At 39.3% G+C, this 18,945-nt stretch overlaps 1 protein-coding gene and 1 long non-coding RNA gene across 5 annotated transcripts in view; one reads left to right on the top strand and one right to left on the bottom strand.

Annotated features, from left to right (window-relative positions):
- The window catches only part of PHC1 (polyhomeotic homolog 1), a 48,336-nt gene that overhangs the window by 4,852 nt on the left and 24,539 nt on the right, over nucleotides 1-18,945 (top strand). For 2 of the 4 annotated variants that reach the window (XM_032646660.1, XM_032646659.1), the window contains exons 1-2: nucleotides 13,992-14,051; nucleotides 17,404-17,454. In XM_032646660.1, the coding sequence (XP_032502551.1) occupies nucleotides 17,433-17,454 (22 nt within the window). In that variant the 5' untranslated portion in view covers nucleotides 13,992-14,051; nucleotides 17,404-17,432. Of the gene's footprint in view, nucleotides 1-13,774; nucleotides 14,052-17,403; nucleotides 17,455-18,945 lie in introns of those variants that run through there. The other 2 variants (XM_032646662.1, XM_032646661.1) reach the window with 2 other exon arrangements.
- LOC116761011 lies at nucleotides 3,757-12,090 on the bottom strand. The gene is made up of 3 exons (XR_004351907.1): nucleotides 12,080-12,090; nucleotides 7,391-7,396; nucleotides 3,757-3,892 (listed from the first exon to the last, which is right to left on the bottom strand). It is a non-coding gene; the product is annotated as an uncharacterized LOC116761011 (long non-coding RNA).

Here is an 18,945-nt window from a genome sequence, read left to right as displayed (position 1 = left end):
GTGGTATGTTTAGGATTCTCTATGTATAGTATCATGTCATCTGCAAACAGTGACAGTTTTACTTCTTTTTTTCCAATTTGTATTCCTTTTATTTCTTTTTTCTCTGATTGCCATGGCTAGGACTTCCAAAACTATGTTGAATAATAGTGGTGAGAGTGCCCCCAATGTTCATTGCAGCACTATTTACAATAGCCAGGTCATGGAAGCAACCTAAATGCCCATCAACAGATGAATGGATAAAGAAGATGTGGTACATATATACAATAGAATATTACTCAGCCATAAAAAGGAACGAAATTGGGTCATTTGTTGAGACGTGGATGGATCTAGAGACTGTCATACAGAGTGAAGTAAGTCAGAAAGAGAAAAACAAATATCGTATATTAACGCATATATGTGGAACCTAGAAAAATGGTACAGATGAAGTGGTTTGCAGGGCAGAAATTGAGACACAGATGTAGAGAACAAATGTATGGACACCAAGGGGGGATAGCAGTGGGTGTGTGTGTGTGTGATGAACTGGGCGATTGGGATTGACATGTATACACTGATGTGTATGAAATTGATGACTAATAAGAACCTGCTGTATAAAAAAATAAATAAAATAAACTTCAAAAAAAAATAGTGGTGAGAGTGGACATCCTTGTCTTGTTCCTGATCTTAGAGGAAATACTTTCAGTTCTTCACCATTGAGAATGATGCTTGCTGTGAGTTTGTCGTATATGGCTTTTATTATGTTGAGGTAGGTTCCCTCTATGCCCACTTTCTGGAGAGTTTTTTATCATAAATGGGTGTTGAATTTTGTCAGAAGCTTTTTCTGCATCTATTGAAATGATCATATGGTTTTTATTCTTCATTTTGTTAATATGGTGTATCACATTGATTGATTTGCATATATTGAAGAATCCTTACATTCCTGGGATAAATCCCACTTGATCATGGTGTATGATCCTTTTAATGTGCTGTTGGATGCTGTTTGCTAGTATTTTGTTGAGGATTTTTGCATCTATATTCATCAATGATATTGGTCTGTAATTTTCCTTTTTTGTTGTATCTTTGTCTGGTTTTGGTATCAGGATGATGGTGGCCTCGTAGAATGAGTTTGGGAGTATTCCTTCCTCTGCAATTTTTTGGAAGAGTTTGAGAAAGAAGGGTGGGCGTTACCTCTTCTCTAAATGTTTGACAGAATTCACCTGTGAAGCCATCTGGTCCTGGGCTTTTGTTTGTTGGAAGATTTTTAATCACAGTTTCAAGTTCATTACTTGTGATCGGTCTGCTCATATTTTCTGTTTCTTCCTGGTTTAGTCTTGGAAGGTTACACCATTCTAAGATTTTATCCATTTCTTCCAGGTTGTCCATTTTATTGGCATAGGGTTGCTTGTAGTAGTTTCTTCTGATGTTTTGTATTTTTTTTTTACATCTTTATTGGAGTATAATTGCTTTACAATGGTGTGTTAGTTTCTGCTTTATAACAAAGTGAATCAGTTATACATATACATATGTTCCCATATCTCCTCCCTCTTGCGTCTCCCTCCCTCCCACCCTCCCTGATGCTTTGTATTTCTGTGGTGTCCATTGTAACTTCTCCTTTTTCATTTCTACTTTTACTGATTTGAGTCCTCTCCCTCATTTTCTTGATGAGTCTGGCTAAAGGTTTATCATTTTATCTTCTCAAAAAACCAGCTTTTAGTTTTATTGATCTTTGCTGTTGTTTTCTTTGTTTCTATTTCATTTATTTCTGCTCTGATCTTTATGATTTCTTTCCTTCTGCTAACTTTGGGTTTTGTTTGTCCTTCTTTCTCTGGTTCCTATAGGTGTAAGGTTAGATTGTTTATTTGAGATTTTTCTTGTTTCTTGAGGTAGGATTGTATTGCTATAAACTTCTTGGAACTGCTTTTGCTGCATCCCATAGGTTTTGTATTGTTGTGTTTTCATTGTCATTTGTCTCTAGGTATTTTTTGATTTCCTCTTTGATTTCTTCAGTGATCTCTTGGTTATTTAGTAACGTATTGTTTAGCCTCCATGTGTATGTGTTTTTTACTTTTTTTTCCTGTATTTGATTTCTAATCTTACAGTGTTGTGGTCAGAAAAGGTGCTTGATATGATTTCAGTTTTCTTAAATTTACTGAGGCTTGATTTGTGACCCAAGATGTGATTTATCCTGGAGAATGTTCCATGGGCACTTGAGAAAAAAGTGAAATCTGCTGTTTTCGGATGGAATGTCCTATAAATATCAATTAAATCTATCTGGTCTACTGTGCCATTTAAAGCTTGTGTTTTCTTATTAATTTTCTGTCTGGATGATCTGTCCATTGGTGTAAGTGAGGTGTTAAAGTCCCCCACTATTATTGTGTTACTGTCGATTTTCTCTTTTCGCATTTGCCTTATGTATTGAGGTGCTCCTGTGTTGGGTGCATATATATTTATAATTGTTATATCTTCTTCTTGGATTGATCCCTTTATCATCCTGTACTGTCCTTCCTTGTCTCTTGTAACATTCTTTATTTTAAAGTCTATTTTATCTGATATGAGTATTGCTACTCCAGCTTTCTTTTGATTTACACTTGCATGGAAAACCTTTTTCCATCCCCTCACTTTCAGTCTGTATGTGTCCCTAGGTCTGAAGTGGGTCTCTTGTAGACAGCATATATATGGGTGTTGTTTTCATATCCATTCAGTGAGCCTGTGTCTTTTGGTTGGAGCATTTAATCCATTCACATTTAAGGTAATTATTGATATGTATGTTCCTTTTACCATTTTCTTAATTGTTTTCGGCTTGTTTTTGTCGGTCCCTTTCTTCTCTTGTGTTTCCTACTTAGAGAATTTCCTTTAGCATTTGTTGTAGAGCTGGTTTGGTGGTGCTGAATTCTCTTAGCTTTTGCTTGTCTGTAAAGCTTTTGACTTCTCCATTGAATCTGAATGAGATCCCTGCTAGGTAGAGTAATCTTGGTTGTAGGTTCTTCCCTTTCATCACTTTAAATATATCATGCCACTCCCTTCTGGCTTGTAGAGTTTCTGCTGAGAAATCAGCTTAACCTTATGGGAGTTCCCTTGTATGTTATTTGTTGTTTTTCCCTTGTTGCTTTTAATAATTTTTCTTTGCCTTTAATTTTTGTCAATTTGATTACTATGTGTCTTAGCATGTTTCTCCTTGGGCTTATCCTGCCTGGGACTCTCTGCACTTCCTGGAGTTGGGTGGCTATTTCCTTTCCCGTGTTAGGGAAGTTTTTGACTATAATCTTTTCAAATATTTTCTCAGGTCCTTTCTGTCTCTATTCTCCTTCTGGGACTCCTATAATGCGAATGTTGGTGCATTTAATGTTGTCCCAGAGGTCTCTTAGGCTGTCTTCATTTCTTTTCATTCTTTTTCTTTATTCTGTTCTGTGTCAATGAATTCCCCCATTCTGGCTTCCAGGTCACTTATCAGTTCTTCTGCCTCAATTATTCTGCTATTGATTCCTTCTAATGTATTTTTCATTTCAGTTATTGTATTGTTCACCTCTGTTTGTTTGTTCTTTAATTCTTCTAGGTGTTTGTTCTTTAATTCTTCTAGGTCTTTGTTAAACATTTCTTGCATCTTCTTGATCTTTACCTCCATTCTTTTTCCAAGGTCCTGGACCATCTTTACTACCATTACTTTGAATTCTTTTTCTGGAAGCTTGCCTATCTCCACTTCATTTAGTTGTTTTTCTGGGGTTTTATCTTGTTCCTTCATCTGGTACATAGTCCTCTTCCTTTTCATTTTGTCTGTCTTTCTGTGAATGTGGTTTTTGTTCCACAGGCTGCAGGATTGTAGTTCTTCTTGTTTCTGCTGTCTGCCCTCTGGTGGATAAGGCTATCTAAGAGGCTTGTGCAAGCTTCCTGATGGTAGGGACTGGTGGTGAGTAGAGCTCTTTCTTGTGTTTAAATAACAGCTTGTTAGCTGAATGACACCTGGCAAGTAATTTATCTACAGCTCAGTTTCCTCCTCTGTAAAATGGGAGTAATAGTACATACCTCAGAGTACTTAAAAACTTATCTAGAGGAATGAATTACAAATTAGCTTGAGGAAAAGCTTTGGGGGTGATGAATATGTTCAAGATCTTGATTGTGCTGATAGTTCATGGTTGCATAAATCTGTCAAAATTCATCAGATTGCACACTTGAAATGTGTGCAGTTAATTATACACAAGTTTTACCTTAAGAAAACTGTTTTAAAAATACTATTTGGCATTTAGAAAATATTCAATAAATATTAGCTATTACTGTGAGTAGATATCCTGGACCCTTCTTTCCAGGTTTCTAAAATTCCAGTCCCATTTGGGGCCTCTGCCATGTACCTGGGCTCTTCTGTCATCCCTTGGCCCACCCCTGAGTAAGGGTGTAGCCTGCACCGACCTAGGCAAGGAAGTGTCACCTTCTGGTCAGAGAGGAGCATATACAATGGTGTCTTCTGCATTTTCTAAGTGTTTAAATTTTCAGTTTTGTTTCTTTCTTTTTTAAAGAAATCATTTACTTTGGAATAGATAAGACATTCTGATGTAGAAACTTGAGGGCACAAAAAGACACCTTCCACATCTCTTCTCTCAGTTCCCTCCTCAGGAGTAACTGCTATTAGTTTTGTCTAATGCCAGCTCCCTGAAAATATCGCCCAAACACCGACTGATAAGGCAAAGCTGGGTTAATTCAAACTGTGGTAATAGAGCATGTTGCCTTGAAAGCATCTTAGTAGCATCTGGGAGGGGAGGGCTAAGTCAGGAGATTGATGAGGCTCTGGGGTCTGGGCGGGGGGTGGGGGGGCGGTCTATCAGTGTAGTGTTTGATTAAGATTGGGTAAGGATCTTGTTTTAGGATTGTGGACCCAGCAAGGTGAGGGTTTCAAAAAGTCTTCAAGAATAAACAATCATTTGATAATTGACTATGGAAAAGCTGATCAGTTTAAAATGGTTTTTCTGGATGTTTCTGAAATGAACAATATGATTATTTGCAACTTTTATTTTCTGGGCAAGAGGTTCCTGGAATACTGAAGTCATGTTAATGAAGATAGTAGAATGGTAAAGTCAAGTTTTATGGAAGCAAATTTTGTGGGTGTAAATGGTTCTCAGTTTCTTTCTTTTGGTTTGTTTATTTTTGTTTTGTTTTTTGTTTGTTTGTTTTGGCCACAGAGCATGGCATGCGGGATCTTAGTTCCCTGACCAGGGATCGAACCTGTGCCCCCTGCAGTGGAAGTGTAGTGTCTTAACCACCGGACCGCCAGGGAAGTCTGGTTCTCAGTTTCTTGGATATGTTTTCAGAAATATTCTGTGCATATTCAAACCATACATGTACAAATTTAAGAAATGTCATCTTTTACCCTCTAACAGGTGTTTCAGAAATCCAGAGACTGGGTATGAGATATTCCTTACATAATAGCTATCCAATATCATTTACTTTGTAGTTATACGTGATGTACTTTCTTCAGAGTGTGAATTTTTTTTTTTTTTTTTTTTTTGCGGTACACGGGCCTCTCACTGTTGTGGCCTCTCCCGTTGCGGAGCACAGGCTCCGGACGCGCAGGCTCAGCGGCCATGGCTCACGGGCCTAGCCGCTCTGCGGCATGTGGGATCTTCCCGGACCGGGGCACGAACCCGTGTCCCCTGCATTGGCAGGCGGACTCTCAACCACTGCGCCACCAGGGAAGCCCCAGAGTGTGAATATTTTAATCAAAATATGACTGAATGGAATTACCGTTTGAAGTATGTATTCGAGTAGTTTTTTCCCCTTCAGCAATTTATCTAACAGACAATGGTTTTGGCAAAACCAGTGGGGCACATTTTCTCTCATTCTTGGTTTCCTCTTTTCCATCACAAAGCACATTACAGGACTGTGTGGCAGGGGAGAGAAATACTTACTCCACAGCACTGAAATATGAATGCGATTGGAGAGGCCTTCACCTAGAGCCTAGTGAGGGAAGTAAACACTGAACATATAGTTATGAGTGGAATAAATATAACAAAAGATGGGAATTATGGGAGCTCAACCTAATCTTGGGGCCGAAGTAAGATTCCCAGAAGTGATTCTTGTGCTACAAACTGAAGGATAAGCAGGAAAGATATAGCTAAAGGGGTGACGAGTGGGAGGGATGTTCCAGACAGAGGAAGTAGCTTATGCCTTCTCTGGAAACGGAGGTTATCTTTCTCCGTTTTCTTGTTTTCTGTGTCCAGCCGTTTGTTCTATGCATCTTGTGATCTCCTTTCTAAACACTTTGAATAGGAATGTACACAAAGAATTTTCCAGTTCAAAGTCATCATCCTGAATACATAAGACTCTATCCTGTGATGAGGTCCGTCATCAGCACAGGCCTCTCATGTTAGTGGTCCTAGGGAGAGATAGCTCTGTACTAGTTTTTAGTTTTTAGGAGATACAATGAAGATTATTTTCTGAATCTTGGATAAAGTTCAAAAACTGCCCACAATTGGCAGAAGATAGACATACCTTTTTAGAATGGAAAGTGTCTTTAGAAATCACCTAGTATGATCTCTTCAACTGAAAAATGAGGAAACAGACTCAAAGTACGGAATTCTTTGTGATACCCAAGACGAGCAGCACGGGAGACCTGAAGGCTGTGGAAACCAAACAGGTTATAATCTCACAGAAAATCTGATGTGTCTCCCCAACAATTAGAGTTCTGCAGTGTGTGGGAGGTGGAGATGATTTCAAATAAAGGATAAGATAACTAGGATCCTTTTTTTTTTTTAAACCAGAAAAATTGTTTTTCTGGAGAAATTCCAGACAAATGTTCAGAGGGTCTCTTACCCTAGGGATAAGGAATTTCCTTAGTTAGGTCTCAATTCTGTTCCCCGGGAAGGACTCAGCAGTTCATGTTCTCTGTGGCTATGGTTCCACCCTCTGGGAGCTCTTTCTTTGCTAATTTCCTCCTTGCCCTCATCTGAAGAGGGCATGGGACCACTGAGCAGGTTTTACATCACCTGAAGAAGTCTGAGTCCAGGAGTAATTATTCAGTCTCAAATATTCACAGATTTTTCTTTTTTTTAATTTAATTTTAATTTTTTATTGGGGTATAGTAGATTTACTCACAGATTTCTTAATCCAGGGTCATGGTTTCAAAATTTAGTCAGTCTCTTATCTTTTTATTCTTGTCAGCAGCCACATCTGTATTTCTTTCTTTCAAGACTTACCTCTTGAGACTTCTCTGGTGGTCCAGTGGTTAAGACTCCATGCTACCAATGCAGGGGGCACAGGTTCGATCCCTGGTCAGGGAACTGAGATCGTGTATGCCACACAGTGTGGCCAAAAAAAAAAAGACTTACCTCTTAATTTAATTGTGGGTACTGTAGGCCTGAGGTTTTGGCAACTAATGGGACTACCATAAGGTCTAATTGGCCTTCATTATTCAAAAGCTTTTCCACACAGCTGTCTCTCCCAATCCCATAAGACTCCATTTTTCTGCACTCTTTCCCCTTTCACTCCTGATTGAAAAATGGCCAGTTCTTTGCTATGGCCATTTCTTGCAGTATCTATTCAAATGCTGTCAAATGCAATAACCAATACACACTACTGATATTCTATTTTCCAACTTCTTCTGGAGCTATAATATCATCAAACTCATTATCTGACTTTATGTTATTATAGACAAAATAATATCATATTTTCCCAGACTTTCAGTCTCCAGCAAGTTTCCTCATCACCTGCTGACTTGTCCTTAAGCCACAGTTACATATTTTAGGAATTTAATGAGAAAGCACCTTACTCCTAGAACTAATGAGCCAGCATTGGTTAGGTTAAGTTGTAAAGTAACCTCAAAGATGAGTGATTAAAGTAAAAGCTTCATTCCTCATTCTACATGTCCATGGAAGGGTGGACAGGGCTTCCGCTCCATGCTGTCTTTATTCTAGGACCCAAGGTGACTGAACAGCTGCTGTATTGAATTATTGCTATATGCTGTAGCAGAGGAAAGGAGAGAATAAGGTTAGTTGTGTGCACTGGCTCTTGAGGCTTCTGCCCAGAAGGGATGCATATCATATCCACCCACATTTCACTGACCAGAGCAAGTCACACGGCCATACCTAACTTCCAGGGGGTGGGGAAGTACAATCCTATCATTTGCCTAAAAGGAGAATGATCTGGAACATTTGTGACAAATTTTAAGGCTGCCTCGATATGGTAAAAACATAAGAGATTTAGAATTCAACATGAGAGCCTTAGCCCCTGTTCTCGCTAATGTTTATGTTACCACGAACAAGTCATTTAGTATATCAGTTTTGGTAACTTCGTCTATAAAAATGGAGAAAACAGTCATTAATTCAATGAATGCTTGAGAGGAGCCACTAAGACATCACATGTGAAATCACTTAGCCCAATATTAGTTTCCTTCTTTTCCTCCATTCACTGCCCAGCGATAATGTATCATACGGTTTCAGTTACATTCAGTAAAGAAAAATTTGTGTGTGTTGGTTGGCTGCTGCAATGTACATGAGTAGTTTTCTTCTACCCTACCATACTCCAAGCTTTTTGAGAATAGGGACAATGTTTTATAGTTCCTCTGTATCTCTTACATTGCCCAGTACAGTGTTGAAAACATGATTTAGGTCACATACATATTGATTACTTTCTCCTGAAAAGTGTCCTACTTCTAGGGAACTGGGTTAACTTTCAAATGAAGCTTCCAATAAATTTCAGTTTCCTCTCCTAGCACTTGTAGCTTTTGTTTTACAGCCTTTTCCAACTGATTATTTTATTTTATACTTAAAATATCATGGGGACACAAAGGAGATATTATACTCATTTACAGTTAAAGAGTAGAAATTAGGGGAGATTTCATGAGTTCACCCTACAGTTCACCTTTTGACACAAGCAACCTTAGAGGTTTATAATCCAAGAAACCACTGACATGATTTGGGCCGTGGTTACTGAGGGAGAAGGAGACCAGAAAAATGGATAATGTGCTACTTATTTGCAGTGGTTTTTCTGGATCTGGCTCTCTCTAAGGACTTCCAGGAAGCCAGACCAGGGACAGAGTTTGAGTGCAGGCTCATTAATAACCCCCAGATCTAGACAAGACACTGTTGACCTGAAACAAATAGACTCTCAGATATTTCTCCACCAAAGATGGATATATTCTGGATCAGCCCAGAACTGCAATTCGGGGTCTTCAACCATGGTGAGTCAAGTGCAAGTCCCTGCACAGCAAAGGAAGGAGAACACCTTTATAGAGAGGAAAAGAAAGTTGGGAGGGCTATAGTAAACAGAGTCCATGGGTTTTCATCGGCCAAGTCCTTGCCAGGAACAAAGAGGAGTCTTTCTTCTTCCTATTGGGCTCTGCTATGGCTGTGGGGTGTGAGATCTCCCCCTTCTGGTCTCCCAACTCTATTCATTTGTGGTTTCTGATGATTAATTTTTTTTTATAACCCTGTAATGATGATCTCTCAGGATCAATGTGAAGATTAAAGGGATAAAAAGTAAAAATCATCTGGCATAGTTGGTTAATATAAATGACTGTTGAGGTTGTCATTTGGCCAGTTTGATCAAGAGAGAAGATTCTTAAAGATGTTCCCTCTGATTCCTTCATATTCTGACCAAACACTACTCCAAATATTATTTTTCTCTTTTTTGTAGGAAGGGCAACTCCTTTGGAGACCAGATGCGACCTTTGTATCTTTGAGTATGTATAATCTTTTTACACAGTCCTAGTCACAATCTGCCTTACACTCCAGTTGATAATTAATAATAAAAATAATAACAATCAATATTTTTTAATACTTACCAAGGATAATCAATGGGATAAATGGATTCTATGTATTACTCACTTAATTTTCACAACACTCCTGACAGGTAGGTAGATCCCTCATTTTACAGATAAGGAAAATGAGACTTACAGAGGTTGTATTACAGGCCCAGGACCATGTAAATGGCAGAATTAGTAAGCAGCAAAGTCAGGATCCAAACCCAGGTCTCAAAGTTCATGCTCTTTTTTTTTTTTTTAAGTTTTTATTGGAATATAGTTGCTTTACAATGTTGTGTTGGTTTCTACTGTACAGCAAAGTGAATCAGCTATACGTATACATATATCCCCTCTTATTTGGATTTCTTCTCATTTAGGTCACCACAGAGCACTGAGTAGAGTTCCCTGTGCTATACAGTAGGTTCTCATTAGTTATCTATTTTATACATAGTAGTGTATACATGTCAATCCCAATCTCCCAATTCATGCCCTTAACCACAGACTTAATATATATACCTGACTTTGTTTCCTAATTATTAAGTTGCTTGAAATGAATGAATATTCTTGTTCATCTTAGTACATCCATAATGCCTAGCAAAATACCTTGAACAGAGTAAAATAATTAAATCACAAGAAATATTTATTAATTCTCTAAAGGGTGTTATATTTGTGCAAAGAATTATAGATTCAGGTATATGGATTCAGGTTTTATAAGGGATGCATCTGAAAGTTATTAACATATGCCACTACAGGGAATTCCCTGGTGGTTCAGTGGTTAGGACTCAGTGTTTTCACCGTTGTGGTCCAGGTTCAATCCCTGGTCAGGGAACTAAGATCCCGCAAGCCGCATGGCACGGCCAAAAAAAAAAAAGAAGAATATGTCACTACAAAATATGCCACTTTGATATAAGGATTGTTTTCAGCTGAAGGCAATTGAGAAACCACAGATGTAAGAAAAGCTCTCCACATTCTCCTTATGTCTAAAATCAGGGCATAAATGTCCCTTTGTGAAGGCATCCTACTTCCTCTCCCATACCAGGAAGAACAGAACAACTCTCAATCACTAGAGAAAATAAGAGAAAGACGGCATCAAGATGGGTCTACACAAACAAATCTTACTAAAGTAACCCTTATTGGGAGTTCCCTGGTGGTCCAGTAGTTAGGACTCTGCACTTTCACTGCAGAGGGACCGGGTTCAATCCCTGGTTGGAGAACTAAGATCTTGCAAATTTATTGGTGGCAGGGCCAAACCAATAAATAAATAAAGTAACTCTTTATTTTCCATTGGTTTCCTCAATATATATATGTTCTTACAATTTACCGCCCCTAGAAGCCCAAATCTTTTTTTCTTTGTCTTATTTCTCTACAAATCTATTGTCCTTTGTTAAAATGGTATATAAGCTACCAGACCTAACTGCTTTTTGGGATTTTTCAGTTCTTTTCTGTGAGCCCTTCCTGTCATGTGCATATGAAATAAACATTTTCTCCTGTTAATCTGTCTTTGTCAGCCTAATTTACAGGTTCCAGTTACAGAACTTAAGAGGGTAGAGAGAAGTTTTTTCTCCCCTACGTATTCAAAATTAAGAAATCAGACTACCTATATGACACTCAGACAGTAAAATAATCACCTTTAGCAGGACCACCAAGCCATTAGGCTACAGAAGCCATACCCTGCCTAGGATCAATGTTGTTGCTTTCTCTACTTGGGTCATCGTTACATACTGTTCTCAGTACAAAGATGAGACATACTGACCATTCATGTGCTATTACAGTTAGTGGCTTCAAGAATCTAAACTTCTCTTCATCTCTATGTCAACTTTGAACTTATTGGGCAAATGGCTGAATCTGTTGTAAAGTATTTATTTTTATGTAGTATTTAGAATTACTAAAGCTGAGCATACCTAGATAGCTCCTGGAAGCAATACTCTCCAATTTCCCGCTAATACTGTTGATGCCAGAATCCATGTGGGCTTGCCTTTTCATTTAGCAGTTTTGATTTATGTGCAGGTTTATGGGCAGAAAACTCATTCATGGTCAAATGATATACTTCTAACCCTAACCAGCATCTTGTAAATGTATCATGTTGGTTCAAGAAAAACAAAAGGGGCTTCCCTGGTGGCGCAGTGGTTGAGAGTCCGCCTGCCGATGCAGGGGACACGGGTTCGTGCCCCGGTCCGGGAGGATCCCGCATGCTGCGGAGCGGCTGAGCCCATGAGCCATGGCCGCTGAGCCTGCACGTCTGGAGCCTATGCTCCGCAATAGGAGAGGCCACAGCAGTGAGAGGCCCGCGTACCGCAAAAAAAAAAAAAAAAAAAAAAAAAGAAAAACAAAAGGCTCAGCATAAATGTATTACTATAAACAAAACTATCAAGGAGGGACTTCTCTGGTGGTCCAGTGGCTAAGACTCCGCGCTCCTAATGCAGGGGGGCCAGCTTCAATCCCTGGTCAGGGAACTAGATGCCACATGCCACAGCGGAGATCGGGAGCAGCCAAATAAACAAATAAATATTGGGGGGAAAAAAAAAACTATCAAGGAATTCCCCAGCGGTCCAGTGGTTAGGATTCCGTGCTTCCACGGCCAGGGGCCCAGGTTTGATCCCTGGTCGGGGAGCTAAGATCTCACAAGCAGTGTGATGTGGCCAAAAAAGAAAAAACTACCAAAAGTGTGTACTCTAAAAAAAAAAAAAAAGTGTGTATCCTATTGATAACACATCATCCTTTTGTGGGAGGTATAGCTTAACTTTAGTTAACAAGTGTCTACAGGAGACATGTTTTCTGTGTGTGTGTGGAGGTAAGTGGATTGGTGGGAGTGTGCATGGAGGGTTAGAAAGGCAGAGAGAAAGAGAAAAAAGTTAAAAAGATAGAAAAAGACAACTATAAAATTACAAGGCTTAGATAAGAAGTCATCTAAAACTGAGGTTTTTAAATCGTTTTTCTACTGTACCATGAATGAGATGACATTTCCACATGCCATCCTTGCCCTGACTCATCTCTATAAGGAGACCCAGGATTATCTCTAATTCTGGCTTCCAGCATTAATTTACCCACTTAACAAAATATAAGAGTACAACCTCTATGGACAGCAATTTTGCAATAGTTACTGAAATATAAAACATGCACATATTTTGACCTAACAATTACACTTTAAGGAATTCATTTTACAGTTACGCTTGCATCTATGTGTATTGATACATGTTTGAGAATATTGTGGCTGTAAAATATTACAAATAACAAAAATGTTTACCAATGTATCTATATTATATAACAAAGATGCCCATTCAACATAGTTACACAAGGGAATACTATGCAATTGTTAAAGAAGAATATGGCAGCTCTACGCAGCCCCTTATAGAATAACCTCTAAGGTCTATTCTTAGGCCCCAATCCTTGGAGGTACCTTTGTTTTCTTTCTTTTTCTCACCTCCCACATCCATTACGTCAGTACATCCTATTGGCCCTAGCTTCAAAATATATCCAGTACCTGACCACTTCTCACCTCTTTCACTGTTATCACTCCACTCTACTGCAGATGCTTCCTGACTGGTCGCCATCCCTGTCTCTCATGCCTGTTCTTATCACGGCAGCCAGAGCGATCCTGTTAAAAAATGTAAATCAGATCCTATTACTCCTCTACTCAAATCCTCCCAACATTTCTCAGCCGGAGTAAAAGCTGATGTCAGGTTTTACAATCATGATTTGCTTCCTCCCTCCCTCCTCCAGTCCTCCCCTGGCACTCCCACACTTTACACCTCTGACCTCATCTCCCTCTCCTCTCTTCCTGTCTCACTCTGGTCCAGACACACTGCGCTTGCTCTTCCTGTAGGGGAGGGAAAAGTTTCCTTGATCCTTTTGAGGTTCCTGGCTGGGTCTGAAATTTAAACTGACAGATTAACAGAAGAAAAGCATACACGTTTATTTAATATAATTTTGATGTGACTACGGAGCCTTCATACGGAAATGAAAACCTGTAGAAATGGTTAGCCGCACATTTTTTTTTTTTTTTTTTTTTTTGCAGTACGCGGGCCTCTCACTGTCGTGGCCTCTCCCGCTGCGGAGCACAGGCTCCGGACGCGCAGGCTCAGCGGCCATGGCTCACAGGCCCAGCTGCTCCACGGCATGTGGGATCTTCCCGGGCCAGGGCTCGAACCCGTGTCCCCTGCATCGGCAGGCGCACTCTCAACCACTGAGCCACCAGGGAAGCCCAAACCCACATATTTTTATGCTAGGTTTGATGAAGAGTGGACAGTCTAGGAGAAATCCGACAGGTCAAAGGGTATGAGGGAAATGTCGAAAACTGGGAGGAACTCAGACCTGTTTGTTCGGCCCCTTCTTGGCATCCCTGGCTTCAGAGGTAAGGATGTTCCTTTCCTCCAGGTACAGTATAGGGAGAGTGCTTCTCAAATGAGGGTTTATAACCTGTTTCAAGGGAGAAGGGCAGGGAGAAGTTCACTCTGATCTTCTTGTTTCTGCTGTTTCCTTCTTGTTTTCTGCTGACCTTCTCGTTTCCGCCGTCAGCTTAAAATATTCAATATGCCAAGATGTCGTATTTTGGAGTATCGTTCCCTGAACTGCATGGTTCCTCTAACGCACTGGCACATGATCCCTCTGCCTGGAGCAAATATACACATGGCTGCCTCTCTTCCCTTCATCTCTCTTAAGTACCGTCTTCTCTGTGAGGTCTTCCCTGACAACCGTATTTAAATTCTAGCCCTATACCCGAATTCCCCCAACACTTTTCCATTTAAAAATTTTCCTCTATTGCACTTCCCATCATTAACATTCCATAGATTTTAGATTTTGTTTACTGTTATTCTCTCCCACTAGAATGCAATTTCCATGAAGGTAAGAATTCTTGCCTGTTTTGTCGACTGATGGACATGCATGAGAGAAAAAAGTGACTGTTATAGTAGGTCCTCAAACTATTTTTTGTTGAATACTTGATATATGGAGGACTTAGATGTAGGGTATAAACTACAGAAAAGAGTTAAGGATGATTCCAACACGTCTTCGTCTTGACATCTGGGATAGCCATCTTCTAAGCTGAGGAAGTCTGAGGGAAGAACAGGTTTGCTGCAATTGCTGGTGGTCTGCCATCTATGTCTCGAGAATGCAGTCAGGAAAACTCAGGCAGGGAGCTTGGATGGGGAGATCTGTTCTCCCTGACTTTGCCAACTCTGACAGTTTCTTTACTCGGATTTATAGTTGTCAAAAAGATGATCCGAAAATTAGAAATAGAGGGAAGAGGTTCCTAGGTGTTCTTTCAGTTTAGTGCTGGGCTTGGGCCTTGCATTGATTTCCTATTGACTGAGTTATTTTACAACCCTGAAGAGGCAGAGGTTAACTCAAACCTGCAAATAGTTCCTGTCCAGTAGTGGAAAAGATATCCTTATTAAGGTTATGGTTCATGGTCGAATATGACATTAACCAATATTCTATTCAACTCAGCAATCTTCTCTAAAATACATTTATTAAATTGCCTCTAAACATCCAGCTTCTCGAACGCACTTTTAACTGATTTTAGTACCTCACCGGTTCTTTCATTAATTAACAAGTTACATGAAATCTTTGACACATGTTCATTTTATTTTTGTATGAGAGTTATGATTCTACCTTTTTGAAAATTACACTTGAATGGCGTTTTCACAGAACTGAAAAGCTGCCACTCAAAATGATTCCTGAGCACTTTCTCCTTGATTAGCCCAAGCATGTGATACAATAACTTCTCCAGTTGTTAGCAAACAAAGGAGTAAAGAAGTTGGCAGCTGGCTGGACTTTCGGCAGCAGAAAAGGTGTAAGATTAGCTTCTGTTTTTTGAAATACCGGTTAGCTTCTGTGTTCACTTTCTATTGCTGCTGTAACAATGTGCCACAAGCTTAGTGGTTGAAAACAACACAAATTTATTATCTTACAGTTCTGTAGATCAGAAGTCTGACATGCATCTCACTGGGTGAAAACCAAGGTGCTATCAGGAGGCTTTTGCAGATGCACTAGTGAAGAATCCATTTCCTTGTTTGTTGGTTTGTTTCCAGCTTCTAGAGGCTTCCTGCATTGCTCAGAATATGGTCCCCTTTCACCTTCAAAGCCAGCAATGGCAGGATGCATCCTTCTCCCATCACATCTCTCAACCTGTCTCTTCTGCCTCTCCATTAACACTTTAAAGGGCTCTTATAATTACATTGGGCTCATGATTAGCAACTGTCAGGTGATTAGCAACTGTCAACCAATAAAATAATGTAGGAGGCTGCAAATAAAAGTTTATTTGGGATCTTAAGAATTGCAATTCAGGAGACACAGGTTATTCTGGTAGTCCCGAAAGGATGTTCCAAGGAGGAGAAAGAGTCAGGGGTTTTTAAAGACAAAAAGTCATGAGATTGTTAAAAGTTGCCTGGTGAGAATTGTGATTGGCTCTGATGCAAGTCAGAAAATCACTGTTCTTTAGGAATCATGAGTTGTTTTAGGGTGAGGGTCCCATAAGTATCTTGAGTTTCTAGCAGGTGTTTTGGATGACCTCATCAGGTCAAAAGGTCAAATTCCACCCAGGAGGAGATGTGCATAAGTCACACATCTTTAATGACCTCCCAGTTCCATTTTAGAGAGCTCTCTTAGCAACAGCAACCCCATTTTGATTTTCCTTTCACACAGCATTATACCATCTGCAGCTTTAATTCTCCTTTGTCATACCATAACACAGTCATAGGCTTCATGGACGAGGACATCTTTTGGGGCCATTACCTGCTTATCATAGTTTATAAGCCGATAAAGGAGAAAACAGAGAATTTAGTAAAGTGATATATACGTCTCTCTTCTTTATTTTTTGCTTCGACATCTCCCCAGTATCTATGTAGACTGATCGCCAGAGTTATTTCCCTTGTTAACAAAGGCAGGTGGGCCTTCCATTAAGGGTATTTATGATGGCAAATGCCAAACATCTTTGTTCGAGTGTTTATGTGTGTGCTAAGCATTTTAAATAGATCTTTTGCACTATTCTATTTTTCACACTGAAAGACGTGATGTAGTTGAGCTTTGGAGTCAGACAGACCTGAATTTAAATTCTGACTCAGTTACTTACAACTCCCATGAACTTTGAGCGATTTACCTGAACTTCCTAGCTTCAAATTAAGGATAAACTGTAAATTAAGGATTAACAATAGCTACCAGAAAAGGTTATGGAGAGGGCAGGAGTAGTTCCATCTTGGGCCTAGAAATTTATTTCAAAAGATTTATTTAGTATAATTCTGATGTGAAATGGGAGACTTCATAAAGAGATGAAGACTCAAAGAAACAGACCGGTATATTTTTAGGCCGGGTTTGATGAAGCTGCGACAGGCATGGAGGGATAACGTAGGTTAAAGAGTACGAGGTGATTGTAGCGACTGGGCGAGATTTAGCAAGGCCTGTCTGTGAGGATTCTTCTTTGTGTCCTTTTGTCTTCAGGGATAAGGATTCTCCTTCCCTCCCAGGGCACCTCTCACATGAGGGTTTTATGATCTGTTTTAAGGAAGAAGAGAGAGGAAAGAAGGAGATCAGACTGACTTTCCTGCTTCTGTCATTTTCTCAAATTCCTTCAGCTTAAGATACTCAATTATGCCAAGATGCTATATTTTGGGGGTAGTGTGTCCTGAACACCACTATGGGTATTAGTGATGAGAAGTGAGAGGAATTCTTTTTCTTTTCTGCTTAACAACAAACGTTTATTTCTCAAGGTTCTGAAGGCTGGAAGTCCAAGATCAAGATGCCGACATACTCAGTGTCTGGTAAGACCCATCTTCCTGGTTCCTAAGACAGTGTCTTCTCACTGTGTGAGAGGTATTCTTATATCTTTTAATTCCACATATTTTTTTTCAGTTGAGAGAAGGGCAAGCACCTAGAAAATTAATTCAGTTAATCAATATTTATTGGATATCTTCTATTTGCCAGGGATTATGAAATGCCCCTCTTCTATATTCATCTTTTAGCCTTCAATTTTTTCCACTTAAAATTGAGGGGCTTGCATAATTTTAAAGGTTTTTTTTGCTTTAAAAATATTAGCGTCTATGAATTTTCTTAATCTTCATTTTCTCCCAACTAGACCTAGAAGTGGCATACAGAATTGTGGTGGGATAGGGGTGGGATGTGTATGGAGGTTCACATCCACAATTGGTTAAAGTAAAGTTTGATTTTTTTCCCCTACTTCCTCCCATCCACATTTGCATAAAAATGAGATCACACATGCTTACTTACTTGGTTATTTGTAAATACATGACAGTAACACCTCTCTTCCTTCACAATTCATTGCACATTGCTGGGCTTAGAAGAGAAGCTTGAAGAATGCTTATTCAATGTTCAGTTGATGTGCAAAATTATATTACTTTCTATTTGTTTTAGTTGCTGCCAAACAGTTGATTTCCTTCAAGTCCTGATCTTTCTTTATTCAGATAAGTTTGCAGGGGGAGGGCTTCCATTTCTACACACCAGACAGAATGCATTTCCTTTTCACCTATTTAGGCTAATGGCTTTTCAGTGTTATGCAGAGTAAAGAAATTATTTGGCTTCTATTCAGAAGACAATTTGGTTTGAAAAAGAAAAGGCTAATTCCAGCATAATCATTAAATGAAAATGAGAAAGGTTAGCACAAATTAAAAAAAAAACCAACAAAAAAAAAGAAAGAAAGAAAGAAAGAAAAGTCAGTTGAAGATTTTCTAGGAATCACAAATTGTTCTGCTCTATTTAGGTTTAGATAAGCTTTTCAGTATTTCCCAAGCTGATAGAGTCTTTGACAAGGATTTCCTTCCGGGTGGAGGTTTTCCTAATACTTCACTTTGCTGTTAATAAATTTCTTTTTTAAGCTGAATTTGTCTTTGGAAAATTGGTTAGACTTATGACCCTGGAAGTCTGGTCTGCCTTGGAGGGAGAAATGAACTTGAAAAGAATTACTGTGAAGTGAGGGATACAAGCCTTTAACATAGAAAATTAAAATAATGGCCCATAATCAATACAGCATGCTTTGTGACAGAGTATTTGTAGACTAGATTTATATCAGAAATTCAACAAAATTACACATCATCACTACCTTATCCCCTAACATCATCTAAATGTATAACTTTTAGTAGATGTAGGGGTCCATGACCCAGGGGGGAAAAAAAGTCTTTAGAGATGGAATGAAATTATATGCAATAGTAGTGATTCTGTTCCACTTCTAATGGGGCTGAAATGGCCATGTACCCTCCAGGTACGAAATCCCATAGGCTATTGGAAAGATGAGTGCA

This window comes from Phocoena sinus, chromosome 10 (genome assembly GCF_008692025.1).
Source record: "Phocoena sinus isolate mPhoSin1 chromosome 10, mPhoSin1.pri, whole genome shotgun sequence".
NCBI classification, from domain to species: Eukaryota; Metazoa; Chordata; class Mammalia; order Artiodactyla; family Phocoenidae; genus Phocoena; species Phocoena sinus.
This window is presented reverse-complemented; position numbering and strand designations above follow the sequence as displayed.